At 38.4% G+C, this 18,997-nt stretch overlaps 2 protein-coding genes across 4 annotated transcripts; one reads left to right on the forward strand and one right to left on the reverse strand.

The window, feature by feature from the left end:
* Positions 1-2,117: 2,117 nt before the first annotated feature.
* On the forward strand, positions 2,118-11,229 carry LOC121947526 (solute carrier family 35 member E2A). Its single transcript, XM_042492608.2, has 9 exons — positions 2,118-2,458; positions 3,549-4,006; positions 5,346-5,481; positions 5,657-5,784; positions 6,849-6,969; positions 7,046-7,099; positions 7,187-7,259; positions 7,568-7,713; positions 8,750-11,229. Exons 2-9 carry the CDS (start codon positions 3,727-3,729, stop codon positions 8,976-8,978), a joined length of 1,167 nt encoding a protein of 388 aa, XP_042348542.1. The 5' UTR covers positions 2,118-2,458; positions 3,549-3,726; the 3' UTR covers positions 8,979-11,229.
* Positions 11,230-12,384: 1,155 nt separating this feature from the next.
* Positions 12,385-18,715, reverse strand: slc25a45 (solute carrier family 25 member 45). Of its 3 annotated transcripts, none has more exons than XM_042491917.2 (7): positions 18,394-18,715; positions 17,882-17,938; positions 17,732-17,775; positions 17,574-17,645; positions 17,259-17,447; positions 14,054-14,288; positions 12,385-13,050 (listed from the first exon to the last, which is right to left on the reverse strand). In XM_042491917.2, the coding sequence occupies exons 2-7, from the start codon at positions 17,916-17,918 to the stop codon at positions 12,770-12,772; spliced, it is 858 nt and encodes a 285-aa protein (XP_042347851.1). In that variant the 5' UTR covers positions 17,919-17,938; positions 18,394-18,715; the 3' UTR covers positions 12,385-12,769. The 3 variants fall into 3 exon arrangements, with proteins under 3 accessions (XP_042347851.1, XP_087938561.1, XP_042347850.1); XM_088082435.1 differs by having other exon boundaries at positions 18,378-18,715; XM_042491916.2 differs by lacking the exon at positions 18,394-18,715 and having other exon boundaries at positions 17,882-18,367.
* Between the last annotated feature and the right edge of the window lie 282 nt (positions 18,716-18,997).

Genomic DNA, 18,997 nt, shown 5'->3' on the forward strand with positions numbered 1-18,997 from the left:
GCACTAAATAATGTGACAGTTGCCTCAAAAGTCTCACTTTAATAAAAAAAATGTCTGTATAAAGTAGTCCTTTCACAAAAACGCTCATAAAAACCCTCATAAAAAGTTTTTTATGAGGGTGGACAGAATGGGAAAAAAAACACATTTTTGAATTGTGATTTGAACCATTAACGTTCATGCAACAAAGCTACAGCTCTACCAACTGAGCTATCAGGACACAAAGTTACACTGAGTCTCACACAACGAGACATTCTCAGTTTGTCAGAGTGAGTGAACGAGAGAGAACCACCTAAAGAAATGCTACAACATCTTCATGAACACCAGAGCGGCTTTCAGTCTGCAAGACACTTTGTTTCGATGCAGGCTGATGAACTTGCTGCAGCTTCAGTCTTCTTTCTCTCTCTGCTACTCTGAATCAACTGGCTCCAAAGATGGTCTAGTATAATGGATGGATAAAGACATCGTTTGATAACTCAGAGATCAACTGACTGCAGGTTCAAATCCCCTTTTGTAGTATGCTGAGTGATGAGTGTATGTGGGAGTCAAATTTCAAACCTTGCACTGATGAATTTTGAACTTTGAGTTCACTGCAATTTTGCATCAATTTCAACTTGTGAATTTCCCAATTTCCATCAACGAGCAAGGAGCAGAAAACACACACCTTAGAGCCCTCGGGGTCCAGCTAGCTAAGTTAGCTAGCTTGACAGGTAAGGGTTTCTAATAAAAAAAAATAAAGATTTTTTTTAAATGCACAAAATAATATCACTGTCCCTTAAAGGACCCGAAGTTTCAAATTAAGATGCAGATTTCCGGTTCATAAATGAATGCGGTATGTCACACAGAGGTTTGTGTGATCAACTAAAAACCTCAAACTCTGTGTTTACAAAAATAGTTTGTTGCTGTTTCATGTCTATTTAAACATGCAAATTTCCACCACTGAAAAATCAGGAGGGAACAGAGAACTAGTTCCATGTGAACCCAGCGGGTTGACGGGCAAATACTTTTAATTTAAAACAATTTAAAAAAAAGTACAAAATAACATAACAGGTAACTACATTTCAATCTACAAAGGTGGGTTAGAGCCATTTTTTATTTAAAAAATGTCAGTCCAAAAACTCATATTTACAAGCTAAAAAAGTCAATACATTATGAGATTAAAATCAGAAATTTACAAGTAAATAGTCATATTATATTAAGTTCATAAATTTACGAGAAATAGAGTCATAATATTACAAGATTAAATATAGTTTAATCTTGTAGCCTTATATTGTAAATTTAAAAGAAAAAAATATTAAATGTTTTTTGTCATCTAAATTGTTTCACATCATTCAACGTTTTATTGACATTCATACTAATTAAATCTATTCTCAGTTTTTCCAGGTATCCCTACTACTTCGCCATCTTCTAAAAATCTGAGCTTGCACTGCAGTGAAGCATCAGCTTTTCAACAGGCTCCTATATATTCCACATCTTATTTTTACATCATTGGTTCTATTCAACATATTACTGAGATTCATACTAATTTAACCATTCCCACTCTTCCAGCAGTTCTTACTACCTCATCTTACTCATTTAAGCCAGTATTGCATAGTAGTGTGAGCTTTTCAAGGAGCTTCAAAGTATTCAACATCACTGACATTATTGTTGTTATTTAACATTTAAAGCCAGCATTGCTGTGTAGCGTCAGCTTTTCAACGCTGAGCATTCAAAATTGCATTATTATTTCATTATTATTATTTATTGATTTACTTTTTTAACACGTTTTAAAACTAGACCCACTACAAACAACCCACGAATTTGAAAACATTTCTCTGTATTTTGTGTCGTGGCAGCTACGTCAAGCTAAAATTACCCTCGCCGGAAACGCAGGGATATATATATGTTGTAAAATAAAGGCACATCCTTTCTGTTTGCTTGTTTTTTATTTGATCTTATTCAGATGCAGTTTACTAATTTCTGATACATTTTCACTTTAAGTCAACAAATACATACCTAAACATTTTAAGAGCAATAATTATGAATAAATTATGAAGCAAGTTCCCACTTAACCACAGCTAAACGTGGTCTTTATTTTGAAGGTGTGCGCTTGTGTTGTTCTGTCGGGTTAGCTTCAGTAGCTTCGTTAGCTTGACGCTGCGCATTGTTTTTAGCAGCCACGTCTTAAAGTCAGGTGCACAATTATGGGTTGATAGTTCAGTGTGTGTGTGTGCGTGTGTGTGTGTGGAGAGCTTCGTGTAATTAAACATTCCCTCGTGTTATGGAATATGGCGGACAGCACTGCTGGCTTTGTTTTGTTGCGGTCCTTTGCATCTCACGTTACCGCAGAAAATCAGCGGCTAGCTTAGCGTCAATGTCCAACTTCCTCTATCTATAACGCTCACTGTCGTGTAGTTGACCGCCGCCGGCTGGCTCTACTGTATTTTTCAGTCCAAGCTGAGGCATCTGGCATTAAAGACAGGTACGGTTTCTTTACAATTAGAGTTTACATGTGCGTGCTAACTAGCAATCAAAACTTACTATCTCGTTTACAGGCAGCGTTGCACTGTTTGGCTGGCGATGGCTGATGAGAACAAAGCTCGGGGCGTTGAAAAGATACCGTTTACTGAACCGCTGCTATTTTCACTCTGCAGTTCAAAAAGCACAGATTCATGTGTAAAATGGTTTATGTTTGATTTACCTGTTCACCTCGGTCTTTCAGCAGCATGCTCAGTTTGGAGGCTTAGGCTTGGAGCCCTGCAGATGTAGTAGTGTTTCTTTTAATTCAGGAGTATTAAATTGAAACCAGGTGTTTGCAGCATGTTCTCAGTAGGTCATCAGTACAGTAGAAAGTATGCAACAAAACACAATAAACTGTTCTTAGAGAATAAAGCATGGATGTAATATGAAGTGATGGAAAATATGCATTATGATATTGTATGGAAACTCTCAGACCAACATCAGACAAGTTAGTTATATTACAAAAAGCTTTGTCAAGCAGATGGATTGACTCGTAGTGTGTGTGTATTACAGAATGATACAAAAAAGTGACGTTTTTTAAAAAGATATTTTTAAATTTATATTATTTTTTATTTACATGTAAATATTAATACATACACACACATATACATGTAGTACACATAGCAACATATACGTCCAGTATTTCATTAAAAAAAAAATCATATATCATATATCATTAAAAAAACCCACAACTTTCTAACTCACCATAGGTCAAAAACCTCTTAAAGTAAATCAACAAGAGAAAAAGTGAGATCATTTTACTTTATAGATAACATAAGATAATCATCAATCACTTCTGTATCTCTAATTTTCGATTTGAAACTTGTTTTTTAGCTGTCGTAATAAGCTTATCTTGAAGATAATAATCCTTAAGTACTAAAATAAAGGTGTTTAATGCAAGCATTTTGGGAGAATTTAGTTTATATATTTTGTGAAGCACAACAATGATGTTCAACAACTTATCATTTTGAAAGCCCAATTGATACTGATCTTTATGACCCCCTCCCTCCCTCCCTCCCTCCCTTATTTACTTTTGTCTCATGCCTCTCCAGCTCCTGCAGCAGAAGTCAGGGGACACCAGGACTTAAAGCATTCCCAGCATTTACTGTAAGACCGAGAGACTGATCACTTGCTGGACCAATTAGAAGATGGTCTAACGATCAAAACTCTCATCAGCCCCCTTGCTTTCCTCCTATCACCCACCTGTTGGGCCCTCAGGCAGCAGGCGTGATGCCGGGCGGCAGGCAGACTCCTAAGCATCCACTGTGGCGCTTCCTGTCACCATTCCGCACCAGCCAGGAGCGGGTGGTGCTGGCCCGCAGCGAGAGCCTTCCAGGGGAGCAGGTGCTGAAGATCACAGTCACAGAGACAACGGTGATTGAGGCGGAATCAGGCGTGTGGAACTGGCGCTCCCTGACCTACCTGGGTCTTTGGTACTTCTTCAGCTTCTGCACGCTGTTCCTCAACAAGTACATCCTGTCACTGCTGGAGGGGGAGCCCAGCATGCTGGGTAAAGACAAGGAATAATATACTTCCGTTACTACTAATATTAAGATTATTAAGACTAAACAAGGCATTGAACTTGTATTTTTTTTGCCTTGTATGCTTTTGCGATTGGTAATATCTTGTAGGACCACCCCGGTGGATTTGCAGGTTTTCACCCTTTATATATTGCACATGTATTTTGTGTTACTTCTGAGTAGTGTTGCTGTGATAGTGGAATTTCTAACTTCAGTAACACAGTACCTTGAAACTATCAATATGCAACATTTTTTTAAACTGTGGGGAAAAAGTTAACATTGAGGGCATGACATTTTTAAAAAGTTAGTAAAAGATAAATATACCAAGGCTTTAATATGACAATGACATTTCTTTGTTCGTAGCTGAGAACAGTAGAATGATTTGCAGTAAACATTAACAACTGAAAACTTTTTTCAGTAATGAAAACAATGTTCTTCTTGCAGTAGTGCACATGTCCAAAAGCCTCAAGGACTGTCACACATTCAAAATGCAATGTGAAATGTAAAAAATAAAAATAAAGCTGTGCAGTAAAGGCGTATATGCAACCAGAGCGAATAAGATGAGTCATGAGACGACAGCACTGTGAGAGGCGGCAGAGCTATATTGGGGCACTGCAGTGAAGAGTGAGCGAGGAAGAAGTATCAATCATATCAGTACTGCGGAAAATGAGCATGGTAACAGTTTAAAATATTCAATATCAATATGTACTGATAAACTGGTGTTTTTCACAACACTACTGTTGAGGATTTATAAAGCAAGCCATTTGTCTGAAGAATGACATCCTGCCTTCAGGGTATGAAAAACAACTTGCAGAAACATGCAACTTGCTTGAGATAGGTGATCCATATCAGTGAGCAGCAGCCTTTATTGGTTTTGTCACAATTATAGTATATGTGAAGACAATTTTGAGAAAACTTTGCTGGTGCATGCAGGGACACTTAAATGCCCAGAAACTGCCTGCAAACACCAAACATTTAAATGCAAGAAATAGTTCAAATGACCTTTCTCACAATGACCACAGTAGTTTTTTGATTTTCCTCTAAAATGCAAATTGACTTTTCTCATTCACTGAATGGCATTGAAATCACCGGTCACGTTTAAAACAAGCAAAACCTACTGGGCCTGTGCTGCTTGAGATTGTTGACAGCTAGACTTATAAAGGCGTAACTGTTATGGTTACACCTTTATTAGTCTAGCTGTCAAAAGACAAGGCCATGGTAAATATTAGGTTACAGTTGAATCAAGAAGTTAAAGAAGTTTATTTAACATTTGGGCTGTAGGTGCTTATGTCTGTAGTTTTTTTTAATTGTCTTCCATTTGCTCCACAGGTGCTGTTCAGATGCTCTCCACCACTGTCATAGGCTTCCTAAAGATGTTTGTGCCCTGTTGCCTGTACCAGCACAAGTCCAGAACCGAGTACCCCCCCAACTTCATCATGATCATGCTGTTTGTTGGACTCATGAGGTTGGTTCCCTCTTTTTTTTCTTTTTTTATATCCAGTTAGTAACTACCAGGTTATAGACACACTAGAAGCTTCTAAGAGAGTACAGAATTGGAAATAGATGTAGAAATACTAAAGTCATCTCTTGTTCTTTTCTAAAAGTCCAGTGTTGGTGCCATCTTTGTCTTCATTTTTCAGGTTCACCACTGTGGTTCTGGGCTTGGTGAGCCTGAAGAATGTGGCGGTGTCTTTTGCGGAGACAGTGAAGAGCTCAGCGCCCATCTTCACTGTTATCATGTCCAGGCTAATCCTTGGGGAGTACACAGGTAAGGAAAACATTGACTATTTTTATATGCACCAAATTTTCAGTTTTTTCCCCCTATACCAAAAAAGGCAACATTTCTACTATGCTGTTATGGCTAATGAAAATGAATGTTCCACTGATATTCCTGTTTACATGCAGCCATGCATACTCTGATTAACGTACCCTAACATGCTCTTTATCACATCAAAATATGTAAAAGTGGAATAATAATAATAATAATAATAATAATAACTTTATTTATATAGCACCTTTAAAAACAGAGTTTACAAAGTGCTTTGACAAGCAAGGCAAAGCAGTAGTGAGAGGAGTTTCATGCATAAGCAACATGACAAAAAAGAGCCAAAAAGTAATACTGAACTAAAGCCAGACAAACGAGAAAGACAATCACAAAACAGAAATAACAACAGCAATGCAGCCTAGTATGAATAAATGCTGTTTGAGGAGTATTTGCAGTAAAACACAGAATAAATAGTACTTGTAATAGGCTTAGAAAACATTGCTGAGACAGAATAAAAATAAATAAATTAAATTATAAAAATAAATACATAAATAAATAAAATATAAATACATAAATAAATAAAATAAAATAAAATAAAGTAAAATATATTAATAGAAGAAATAAACAAATCATTTAAAAAGAATTACGATCAGATAAAATAGAATTAAGAAAAGAAATGATAAATAAATAAAAATACTGATGTATGTAAATATATAGAATAGAAGACATCACATAAATGCAAGTCTAGAAAATAAAATCAAATCTCATAAATCACTGTGAGCATCTAAACAGGTAAAAAGAAATTAGACATCTGTCTCTGTACACGGTCCCCTGATGCTTCAAGACAAAGAGTCAAGGCCCTTAGACCCAAAGAGGAATGCGTTCTGAACATTCAAAACAGCAGCAACAAAGGCCGATCTTCTGAGTTAACTTGGTCACTGTGGTTTTGTTGTATGAAATCTGGTTCTACCAGTAGGACTGCCAAAGGGAAATCAGATCAATGGCTTTTGTGTTGAAGCGTGGTTGACCCACTTATTTTTGTGTGCCTTTTGTTCTCCGACCTGCAGGTCTGTGGGTGAACATGTCCCTGTTCCCTGTCATGGCCGGCCTGGCCCTCTGCACAGCCACGGAGATTAGCTTCAACATGCTCGGCTTCTCCGCTGCTCTCTCCACCAACATCATGGACTGGTACAGAAGCACTCAACACAACTATCCCACAGCAGTGATATGCTTTTTTTTCTTAAGCCTTTATCTCTGATCTCAGTTTGCAGAATGTATTCTCCAAAAAACTGCTAAGTGGAGACACATACAAGTTCAGGTAAAAGACTGCAAACCCACCGATTTATAACTGCAAAATTAAAGATTTTTGTTCAATGCTTGTTATTAAAACTCTGACTTTTTTCAGCCCTCCAGAACTGCAGTTCTACACCAGTGCAGCGGCAGTCATTATGCTTATACCTGCCTGGGTGTTCCTCTTGGTAGGTCAACACATAATTGCTAACATTATTGTTGCATTGACTTATTATAGTTAACAAGTGTATTTACAGTGTATTGTGTAACTTATGTCTGGAAATTCATTTTCTTTAATAAGAAGCAGTAGACAGCTTGTTTCTGTTAGATGTTTGGCAATACAGTAGCAATATTTACATAAGATAACAGGAAGGATTCTGTATAATGTGTAGATGTATTAAAAGTTTGTTAATTCAAATATGGCAGAACTTAAGGTCAAGGTTGAGTCACCAATTGTGATGTTGACAGTAGTCGTGCTCCGTGTCCATGTGTCCAGGACATCCCAGTGATCGGGAAGAGTGGGCGAAGCTTCATCTTCAGTCAAGACATTATCTTGTTGCTACTTTTTGACGGCTGCCTGTTCCACCTGCAGAGCGTCACTGCCTATGCTCTCATGGGACGGATTTCCCCCGTTACCTTCAGGTAAGAGACCACATGTTACCATCTCTGGTTACCTGTGTCAGCATTCTGTACTTGTCTTCTACCAGCTGCAGGTTTTGGTTTTCGGGTGAAGCTGATTAAAGATGATTAAACACATTGCTGGTCACTTTATTGGGTACACCAGACTGAATATGATCCCTTTTATCTCCAGTACAGTGCAGAGTTCTTGGTAAGATTGATCAGCATGCTGGAAGTGGTCTTTGTATTTGATAAAAATGTGCTTTACATGCAAGCTTCAAGTCCTCAATTTCAACTCATCTTAAAGGGGAACTGCGCTGATTTTAGAAAATCAAAGTTAACTGTCTGGTGTCAAAATGCATTGTGGTAAATGTAGGCACCAAGTTTTAGCCAGGCAAGAAGAGTCCGTGTAATATAAATAAGAAATCTCTGGTTCTGCTATATCAATTATTATGTATTGCGTGTCTGACAGTGTTGTAAGAGTACAATGCTAAATCCATGTAGCACTCCTTTAAGTGTGCTCTGTTGGAAATTGTTTTGGCCAGTTGACTACACTGAAATCTCTGTCACCAGCTTGAAATGATGTTTTGATACACTGATATGTTAAAAAAGCAGAGCCTATGAATGAAGCCATGAACTTTTCAAACTATACTTATACTCTTCACCCAAGTTTGTCCAACTTTACAGCAGAAATAAACATGTTTACAGCCTGGTATAAAAATGGTTTTAGTCTATGGCAAATTTAAAAAATGATGACAGTTCTATGGAGGTGAATTTTCATACAACTCACCTGCTTACATTTTATTAGGGCTTAAAGTTACATTTGCCTTAATTTATAAACCAGTTATTTTTTTCACTTTTGTATTACTGTTTTTTATGTAGTAGTAGTAGTTGTAGTTGTACTTGAGCACAGTAACATTGGTTGAGTCATGTTCTGGCATACAAACCCGTGACCAAATTAAGGTCTTTACCATGTTTCTCATAACAGATGATGATCTCATGCAAGCACTGTATTGGATTCATTTGATGCTAACAGTGAAAACCTTCATCTCCTTCTCAGTGTTGCCAGCACTGTCAAACACGCCCTGTCGGTTTGGCTGAGCATCATTGTGTTCAGTAACCCGATCACCATCCTCAGCGCCACTGGCACGGTCCTCGTCTTCATTGGGGTCTTGTTGTACAACAAGGCAAGGCAGATACAGAGGGCAACCCTGCAGGCCATGGCTGCTGAGCAGAACCACAAACCACTTCTACAGGAGCAGAGCTTCCAAGCCTCTCAGTCACACTGAGGACCCGGCAATTGAGAGTGAAATGCTTTCTCGAAAGGGAACAAGGTATTAACACCACTCTGTTTGCGTACCTGTGGCTGTCCAGGTGGGATGACTGGATATTTGTTTGTTCGCCTCCCTGCACACATTCCAGTTAAAGAGGACACACTTACGTTGGGTTTTCCCAGGATCTGGTTAGTGTCATTGACATGTTAGAGCCTTAGGTTACAATTGGTGACTCCTGTGCACCAGTGTAGACAGTATTTCTTTGCCCTGATTGCACACTTAAATCATCCCTGATCTTGTGGTTTGTCTCATATCGGTCAGTAAAAGGGGAAGCTCAGGGCGTCCTTCAGTGTTTTGAAGGAAGCGACTTCTGTAAGCGCTTTGTCTTACATTTGCATTCCAGAGTGTGCTGGTTTATCTGTCATCTGTGGTACAGCAGCTACTGAATGTATGCTATTGTGAATATGTGTAAAGCATTGAAGCTGTAAGATTTTAATCCTGTGATGGTGTAATCTACACTGTATCAAATTGATTTTGATTGCATCTGAATATAAGATGAGAATAGGGCACCGGTGCCTGAGATAGGAGGCCTTTTTGGAGGCTTTTCCAGCCAAAGCTTTGACTTGCCGTTTGACACATTTTAAACAATGTGCAAAACGTTTGAAAGTCACATACTGCATTCTAGGAATGCTCATCCTCCATCATGAACTGTTGCAGATGTATGTTGGGGTTTTTATGTAGTACTGTAACATACTTGCATTTTCTTTGTAAACTGAGTCTCTCCCATTACATGCTGGGCCCCGGAAACCCTGAACAAGAAAAGGGCCTCAGAAAATGAATGGACCAATGAGCTGCTGTATATCACTTATTCGTAATCTTAAAGAATAACAGTTTATTACCACTTGAGTTTTATTTTCATAGCTCGGCCCATTGACTCTATTGGTAATGTCCAACAGTCACATGACCAAACAAGTTCAACAAGTTAGTCACAGTGAAAAAACTGTCTGTTGTAAACATCAGTTTACAAACCAACTTCCTGGTCTCACCATGACCTGCTGTTCCTACTGGAGTTGTTTGCACATGGCTTTCTTGTGCAATGACAGATTATAGACTTCACAAATACACTCACTTATAGTATTTACTTTCAAATAAGGCGTGAACTTGTGTGGCAATACTGCTTGTTTATACGCTCTGATTGACTGTGTTTTGTTCCCAGTTGGATCTATTTTTAGTCACGTTACCATGTTCCCAAATCTCAGATGATTGCAGTGTTATCACAAACAACAGAGCCGCTGTCCTGAACAACAAAAATAAACCCAACTTATAATCAACCAGTTTTCCTTAGCTTCATGCATCAAACCCCTGTGAATTTAAACTAGTAGGATTTAATATGTGTCGCTGGCTATGTCACTGGTTAAAGTGTCATTTCTGTGAGGACTCTTGTGGTTATTGCTATCAGCTGTTCATGAATAAGTTCATAATAAGAGTTGTAATGACAAATCAAATTCACATTTAATAAGTGTTTATCCAATGCTGACATCTTGCCAAAAACAGCTACATGGTGTCAATAGGCAAATGTACATACTATGAACCTTATTCTGACTTTCAATCACACTGCCTCAAATCTCCTCTTTTGTTAGTGTGTGCATCCAGGCTTGTCTGCTAATTTCTCAGAAGCCCGTGACTAACAAAGTCCATCAGATGTCTGATAGGACAAATCTGTGTTAATCATTGTAAGTCTGTCACATCATTTTGAGCACTTAAGTAATGCTTTACTCTTTGCAGTTTTTGTGCCTCAAGAAGCAGTTTGTTTCTTTTCTGACATGTTGTGCTCACACTTAGGCATCTGTTTTGAGTTTGACCATAAGGGTTGTCTGACTTGAGAACATTTTTTTATAGATTACATTATAAACATGTTCATTCTACGTGGTTATTTCCCATTATTGTTGATTTTTCTTTTCTTGTTAAAGTGCTTTAAAACCAGGTGTGGGCCTAATAATACATCTTTTTTACATTTCTCTTCCATGTTGAGTCTTAGCAATGCTGCCTCAAGAAGCAAGGCCAGACAAGCTGAGTTTTTCTTTTGTTCATTTGCATGATTAAAGGTTCAGAATTAGGAGGTGTTGAGGTAGGATAGAGGAGGTATGAACTGTTTGTTCGGGAATGTGCAAATCAAAGATGTAAAAAATACTGACTAATGTAATTCTGTAGTGAGGATGTGATGTTTGTTGGACACTGTGCAGAAAATAAAAGTATTTTCTCTTCAGCACATTGTGTGAGCGTATTTTGGGATTTAAATGGTCAGCCAGAATTGATTCACGTTGCACTGCTGATTTACATACACACTAGTAACCCAATTTATAACTAGATTTTGGAAATAACCTACTCCTCTATCACATATTCCATTTAGCTTATGTTTGCACATGTGAATAAACCATTTTTCATTCATTCTTCAACTTGGAAATTGTTTTTCTTAAACCTGTATTGACTTTTGTCTTTTTTGGGGCAGCATAGCAAGTTGTAAAAGCAAAACAATGACTCACTCACTCACTCAATTATCACCTTTAACAGTTCATACGGTGAATGTGTGGGCAAACATGGGGAAGCATTTTGATTAAATTTGAGTTTTTGGCCTCCAAACAAACACAACTCCAATATCCCCTCTCCCTCCAGCTTTGTTTTAGTCTCCACTAAGTCTTAATTGACATACCTGTCTCTTTTTGCGGCTAAAATGCTCCAGTAAGCTTACCTGCTGGTTGCTCACTGTGTGCACTGTGCGGTGTTCAGCAGGTAGTGTGCAGTGGGTTTGTTAAGTCTGCCTGCTGTGGCTGGAATCAATGCTGATGAGGGTGAAGAGAGAGTACCTAACACGTAAAGTTGTGGGCTATAAAACTGAAACGGTGAGCTAATAAGCCCTAAAAATCTGCACAGAGCTGAGGTAAATGCAGTCGGGTGATGATTTCTCTAAATTTGTCACTTAAAATGACCCTTTTCTCAATGTAAAAATGTTAATTATGGCAGCTTCAACTAAAAACCATCTTGACTTTTAAGACCAGGAAAGATACTGCCAACTCAAAAGTGGCCTGACATAGCTGAATTATCAGAACATCTAGTGAGTCTTCATGTCACAAGGAAACAGGACTTGCCAAAAACCACTGACCACCTTAAGATATCTGCCAGTACAGACAGGACAAACCAGTAAGGGTAACATGACTCCCACTAAACAAAAGAATCTCAACTATATATGGATGAAATGCGGAAATCCCCGGAAGAGAGACAGAATGAACCCCAATTACATCAACATCTGCTGTCTAAAAAGCAGGCCAAAACTGGTCACAGTTCCAACGTCAGTGCAACAGCTGAGAGATCTCGTCTCAGGAGGGGGGGGGAGCAAACACTCACAAATGATGAAATCGCCATATTCTTTCTATTACTTATTTATTATATAGTCATAGTTCGTGTCCAATTAAAAAAAGTTTTAAAATAAAGTATAAAACCTATAATGAAAAATGCACCTCTCTCCACAACAAAGTTACAGCGTGTACCTTCATATTTTGAAGTACAATAGATTTGATGCAGAACCCTGATGAGCAGTTCGAGTCACAGAAAACTCAGCCGGAGCTGAATTTGAACATTTTCATTAACAATGTTCAGCTGAAGTGTGTTCAGGTTTCTGATGCTAGGTAGATGAGAGTTGACCTATTTCACTCAAACCTGAGAATATCAGACTTCAGTTAAATTGTCTCTGTATATTAAAATCCCCACACCACGAGGACAGCTTTTAATTTGCTCAACAAGGAGTGAGGTCATCGCGTTGGTGGATAGAAAATCCTCATCAGACTCTCATAGCTGAGGAAGGTGACGGCGTTGACGGGGAAGGCCCTCAGGCTGTTCAGTGTGAGGCCTTTAAAGAAGACCCTCACTCCCTCCTCTCTGACGCTCACTCTCATGCAGTGGAGGACCCCACTGTACTCCCGGCCGCCGGCCCCTGACATCTGAAGCCTGGCTTTCACCACGTCCATCGGTGTGGCAAAGGCCCAGGTCACCACGCCTGCCACGCCACCTGCCATTAATATTGCAAATGTACCTGAAGACAGAAAAGTTTCATGAATAATGCTGTTTTTGCATAGTTGCCTCTGCTGAAAAAATAGAAAATCTGTATATTAAAACCTATTGAATCAAAACAAAAAACAATCTTTTTCCAGACGCAACAAAGTTCTGTCCAAAGAAAGCTGGACTCATCAATGTTACATCTGATGCTTTTTTTTTTTTTTTTTTTTTAAATGTTTTTACCAAACAGATTTTCCACCAAAAATTTTTTTAAAAAAAACAGGTACATTTTGGCATTTTAAGTCAAATGCATGCAAAACTAAATCAAATACATGAGATACCGAGTTAGTATTACAACTTATTAAAATGATAAGATTTACTAAATATAAACTATGAGAAACTAAATCAATATCATGAAATAGCAAGTCAAAATTGTATTATGACGCGTTATAGAGTGCCCCAGGGATAGCACACGGATGGGTGCAAGTACATTTGTTATTTAAAGGATGTGGGCGCCGGGCATGAAAATGACAACTGCGTCGTTCTGACACTAAGAATGACACTTGCGCTGCGCCTTGCACTGAGCGGAAGATGGAGCCCAAACTCTTTTTGGGCTAAGAGGCACTATGTGACAGACCCAGAAGTTGTAATTCCACCTATTGGCACCAAAAATATGCTTTAAAGCCAATCGCTCTTCCAAAGGGTCTGTTCAAAGTCCACAAACCAATGGGTGACGTCACAATGGCTACATCCATAGTTTTTAGGCAGTCTGTGCTATTTTACTTCTTAAGTCAAAAATCTACCATTGTATCATGATTTTATCATAGTATCTCATGCTTTTGATCTAGAAAGCTAAGCGCTTGACTGACCATGTAATCATTTTGAATTATCATTACCATTTTTTAAAAATTATTATTATTATTTATAACATTTCATACACTGTTATTCCTAACAGAAATGACCTTCCATAGTTCAAACACTACCCTGGTTACTTATTTATTAAGGGTGTGTAATAATGAAGTGTGGCCTCTGAAACTGACCCGGTTCTTTTCCGGTCTCAGTCAGCGCCTTTCGCGTGACCTCATAAGGCAAAAAATAGAGTCCATAGCAGGGTACGTCCCTGAGGGCAAGGGCCAGCCCTCCCCTGAACAGCCCCCTGAGTCCTTCCTCCTTCAGGATGACGGCAACACAATGTATGGGCCCACGGTATCGGTCAGCAGTTGTTTGACCCTGTAGACGCACCTTCACCAGGTCAATGGGTGCACAAACAAACACCTGAAACAGATCAAGTTAAAGTGTTACACCACCCAAATTAGGAGTGATATATGACTTCATTTTAGTCAGTGTTTTCTAAAGTTTTATGACATATAGCTTGCAAAAACATACATTTTTGACAACAAATCCCATGACAAGACTACAAAGACTTAATCTAACAAGTACTACCTGTAGCTTGGCGTTAAGGATGAGAAGCTTTTTAAAAGGAAGAAATGACCAAAAACTTAAGTAAGAAATGGGTTAAAAAAATACAAGAAAATACTACTACTACTACTGCTAATAATAATAATAATAATACAATAAAAAGATAAAGACATTTTTAAAACCCACAGAAATAGCCCTGAAAATGTGCTTGTAAATTTAAATAATTACATAATTTTGTATGATTCTTAATATGTAAATAAATGTAAATATAGTTTTTCTCCTAGCTTTTTTGTTTTTTGCCATAACATTTTCCCTGACCTTTTTTTTTTTTTTAATTTTCTTGCAATCTCTGAATCATTTATAACCAAGTGGTTCATTGCCTTTTTCCCCATGTTTTTGAAAGGGTTCAAAGACTTATATACTTTCGAAAGGCATCTGAAAGCAGCACAAGGAAAGTGATGTCGCTCCAGGTTTCAAAGGGTTAATGAAACACAACATTCTCAACAAAACGTTCCAGAGCTCCCTTTCTCTTTGTTCGTGAGCTCTCTCTATATTTTGGTAAAAGTTGCTCTCAGCAGTTTTGTGAACAAGAGGACATTTTTGTTTGGGAACCTCTTGGAGGCCTCCTATTGGTGAAATAAAGAATTGTGTATGAATACTGATTGTCATGTCAGATTAGGTATTCATGACCCACTCAGGATGATCGTCTTACGATTTTAGTGACCCCCTGACCTTCCCTCCATCCCCATGGATGGGAATTGATAAGATTTTGTTTATACCAATGCCATTATTGATTCTGCTAATCAGTCTAATTCTTTATCAATTCCATAATCAATTCTTGATCAGTTTTGTGTGTGGAAAAAAAGAAGGCCTACATGTTTTTTATTATCTCTGAGTCTGGCCAAAGTGTAAAAACAGAGTATGGAAAGGCACGCATGTGACTCAGGTGTGCAAACGCTCCACTATTTAATGGTTTTCTTTGTCAAAGAACCAAACTTTCTGAGCCTGCCTGTATGGCGTTAATGTTATAATAGAGGATATTCAACCTCTAGTTGATTTGATCCTTTCTTGCATGACTTTGTTCATTAGTAAGTGCATTTTGTTTTTTCCTCTGATTGCCACTGAAGAGATGTTTGCCTTTTGCACTGTCTAGGGTGTGTAGTAAGACTTGGAGAGTCTTTTACCCACTTCCAGCTAAACTGAAGTGGGATGTTTGGCTCAAAGTGCATGCCCTTTGGCCTTTGCCTTTTCAGCGTCATGTAGTTAGGGTGGGGGAGAGCTCACTGGTGTATGAAGTAAGTGATGTCTCAAGATCAAAAAGGGAGGAAATTGTCATAGAAAACTATTGCAAAATATGTAAATGTAATCATGAATAATTGTATGAATGTATGATTGCTCCATGGTCATGTTTAGGTTCTTCCGGAGGCCTCGGAGTCTTTCAGTGTCTGCATGCAGGCATGTAGGGAGGTTCCAGGGTGTCTGAAGGTTAAGATACTATACTCCAAAGTTAGACACAGCTGTACGACATGTGAATTACTCTTTAGTGAATCATTATTCTGTTTCTTTAAGTTGTCGGTGTGTCGTTGTCCATGTCCCTGCTGTACCAAGAGCTTCTTGAATCAGATTTATATGTTGTTATTTAAACCTATATATTTATATAAGCTAAACTGTGGCAGTGACTTTATTTTATTATTCATCACGATGAAGATTGACCAAGAGTACAAGTGTTTTCTACATCAATTAGATACATGGCATTCCCACAATTTAGACCATATCATGTAGAAAGAAGTTTCAGCATGTTTCTGGTGTTTCTACCCTTACTTCAAATGATCATTTTCACAGACATTACATGTAATGTTGTAATCATTCTTCATGAAATAAAGCCACACTTTGAACCACTTCTTTGACTCTACCATGTTTCCAGCAGAGTAGATTCATGACTTTGGCGTTATTGTTCTGCAATGAGCATGAAAAGCATGTTGGCACTGATAAAAAGAATTAATAAGCTTGGAGACATAGAATTCCCATGGATCATCAGACAATTTGGAACCAATTTTGGATTCCCATCTCTATCACCATCAGGTCAAAATAAATTCTTTTGTCCAAGACATGTCATCTCAAAGACTAATGGCCAGACACTGAACCAACAATGTCAGCACTGCTACTAGGCTAAATTTGAAATGACTGTACTCACACCGTACCTGCATTATCTTCTATTTGTATTTTATCTGCTTATATTGTCAGATTGTGTTGCATATTCTTTACTTGTACATGTTTAACTATATGGCGTCCTTTTTTATCTTAATGTGGTTTGTCTTAACCACTTTACATATTGTATCTTCATACTGAATTTTTTTTTTTATTATTTTAGGATGCCTGTTAACTTCAGGAAAGGGAATACTGACGGAAACTAGCTCTCCAGTTAACTCAGGTACATTTACTTTTGTTAGCGGTTTACACTGTACATTGTCCCTTCTCAAATAAATAAATCACAATCCCAAAAGCTCATGTTACATTCTCAACTCAGCTCTGATCAAAACATTTGTGGGATGTGCAAGCACTGCATTCACTAGAGGCTAGTAGCACTTACTTTAAAGTCTCTTTTTCACATAGTATCTGAATTCTCCTTGTAGTATGTGGGAAACACACATGAAACCAAAGGCCAAAACCTATGTGAATTGAGTTTTTACACCTTGAGAAGAGTCAGTTTCATAACTCTTGTGGTCCTGTGGAGTTCTTACAATAACCATGCCAGTAATATATGCAGTTAAGTCCTGCAAAGGTGCTTTGGGTAAAAACCAGCCAGTGTGTGTCAGGTGGTCTTACCTGCACCAGGCCTGAGAAGCAGCCAGCAGCAAAGACCTGTCCAAGAGAGGCTGGTTTCCCTTGACTGCGGTCACTGCGTTGAGACTGAGTGAGGTAATCTAAGGCATTACTGTAGGAGCCAAAGACCACGGAGTTGACGATGCCTGTGGTCAGCACCGGAAATGACATGCCCTTGTAGAATCCATGGAGCTAATACAATAAACACATAATTAACAGTTAAATAATCATGCATCAATACTTTCTGTCACGTGTTTTCTTGTAGGCTATTTATGCAGTGACATCTGGTGAAACAATTTCTGAAGACTTAACACCTACCCCTTCATTAGAGTACGTTTTAGTAACACAGTGAAATATTCCTTTGTACACAGACTGGGCCTGCAGGCGCACCTACAATTGAAACATTAAGTGTCAGAAAAGGCAATGCATTTGATCATGTTTATAGATTTCAGTGCATATAGTAGTGATCGTGCAACCTTCACAGTGTCTAATGGATGTCCAACTGCCAGTCCCACTGCACCTACAATGACCACAATGGAAATGTTATGTCTCCACGTGCATACAAAATATGTGTTTAATCAACGTCTTTATTCTGCCACGAATCAAATGTTAAAAGTTTTTCTTACCAGAAATGCTCCCAGCTATGAATTCTAAAAAAGGCATGACTTGCAAACGCTCAAAACCTGCAAAGAAGACCAACATGTACCACCACCGAGGTGTTATAAAGATAACAGCACTGGGATGCTGCTTTACAGCTGCTATAAAGCGAACTGACTGTGGACAGACAGCCAAGGATAACGTTAGTTAATATATGACAGTTACATACGGGTCAATAGTTTCGACAAAATCAGCGAAATCAAGTAAAGCTGGCATTTTCCCCACATAAACAGTTCTGTTATAAATATCCCAAGCCTCTTGCGAAGGATTTAGCATCATGTGCCAGAAAACGTTTAAAATCTTCATTTCTTCGTTTCTCTGACTTAACGTGTTTCCTGTCCAAGACTAAAGTTAGTTAAAGACATGAGTTAACGTACATATCGCGTGCAAACCCCGATAAGTTTCACATGTAAGCTATCAAACGGTGTATTAACTGCAATATAAAATGCAAAAAATGGGGCACACTTTTTGACCACGTCACCTCATTGTTGGAAAACCCATATCTTCATCATAATCCTGCTCGTTGTGGATCACATCACCGCTTTCCTGCAGGATCCCAGCTCAGGAATGATGTTTGGGTCGCGGAGCTGGAGTCTCTCAGCAGCCGACATTGATCTTAAACGACCATTTCTTGGTTTATACGGGTGCCCTTTCAAAATAAAAGTCGCTTTGGAGTACAAACAATTGAACAATACATTTAAAAATGCGTCACGTGGAAAACGGGCTACCGAAAACAAAAGTTCACCTGGGGACATACTTAATTAAGCAGTACAAAGAGTACCCCAGGGATGACGTTTTTCTGTAGGCTAACCCGGAAGCTCACATTGCCCTTTCATTCATCAAAAAGCCTATGGGATTTTTTCCATTGGATTTTGGATAAATACAGGAAATAAGCTCTGTGGTAAACAAACATTTATGATACCTAAGATAATCTTCTCTTCAGCTGGTGTTAACCACAGACCTTATTTGGGCTTCTAACAAAAAATCTATTAACTTTGAGAGGAGGGAACCAGAGGTGCGGAAATGCAGGTTCCTGAGTTTTAGGACTCATTACTGAAGTTATCTATAATGTCCTATCATTAACA

The sequence above is a fragment of the Plectropomus leopardus genome, chromosome 9 (assembly GCF_026936395.1).
Source record: "Plectropomus leopardus strain MGB_pleo_1.0 chromosome 9, ASM2693639v1, whole genome shotgun sequence".
In the NCBI taxonomy this organism is placed as follows: Eukaryota; Metazoa; Chordata; class Actinopteri; order Perciformes; family Serranidae; genus Plectropomus; species Plectropomus leopardus.

What these genes read in the sequence shown, in the direction of transcription:
- slc25a45 (XM_042491916.2), bottom strand. Translation starts at nt 17,957, where the DNA reads ATGTTGGTCTTCTTTGCAGGTTTTGAGCGTTTGCAAGTCATGCCTTTT. An exon ending in ATCCATTAGACACTGTGAAG is followed by an intron (nt 17,646 to 17,731) that starts GTTGCACGATCA and finishes TTTCAATTGTAG; the next exon opens with GTGCGCCTGCAGGCCCAGTC. An exon ending in AAACGTACTCTAATGAAGGG is followed by an intron (nt 17,448 to 17,573) that starts GTAGGTGTTAAG and finishes TTATTGTATTAG; the next exon opens with CTCCATGGATTCTACAAGGG.
- LOC121947526 (XM_042492608.2), top strand. Translation starts at nt 3,727, where the DNA reads ATGCCGGGCGGCAGGCAGACTCCTAAGCATCCACTGTGGCGCTTCCTG. An exon ending in CTGTTTGTTGGACTCATGAG is followed by an intron (nt 5,482 to 5,656) that starts GTTGGTTCCCTC and finishes TTCATTTTTCAG; the next exon opens with GTTCACCACTGTGGTTCTGG. An exon ending in GGAGACACATACAAGTTCAG is followed by an intron (nt 7,100 to 7,186) that starts GTAAAAGACTGC and finishes GACTTTTTTCAG; the next exon opens with CCCTCCAGAACTGCAGTTCT.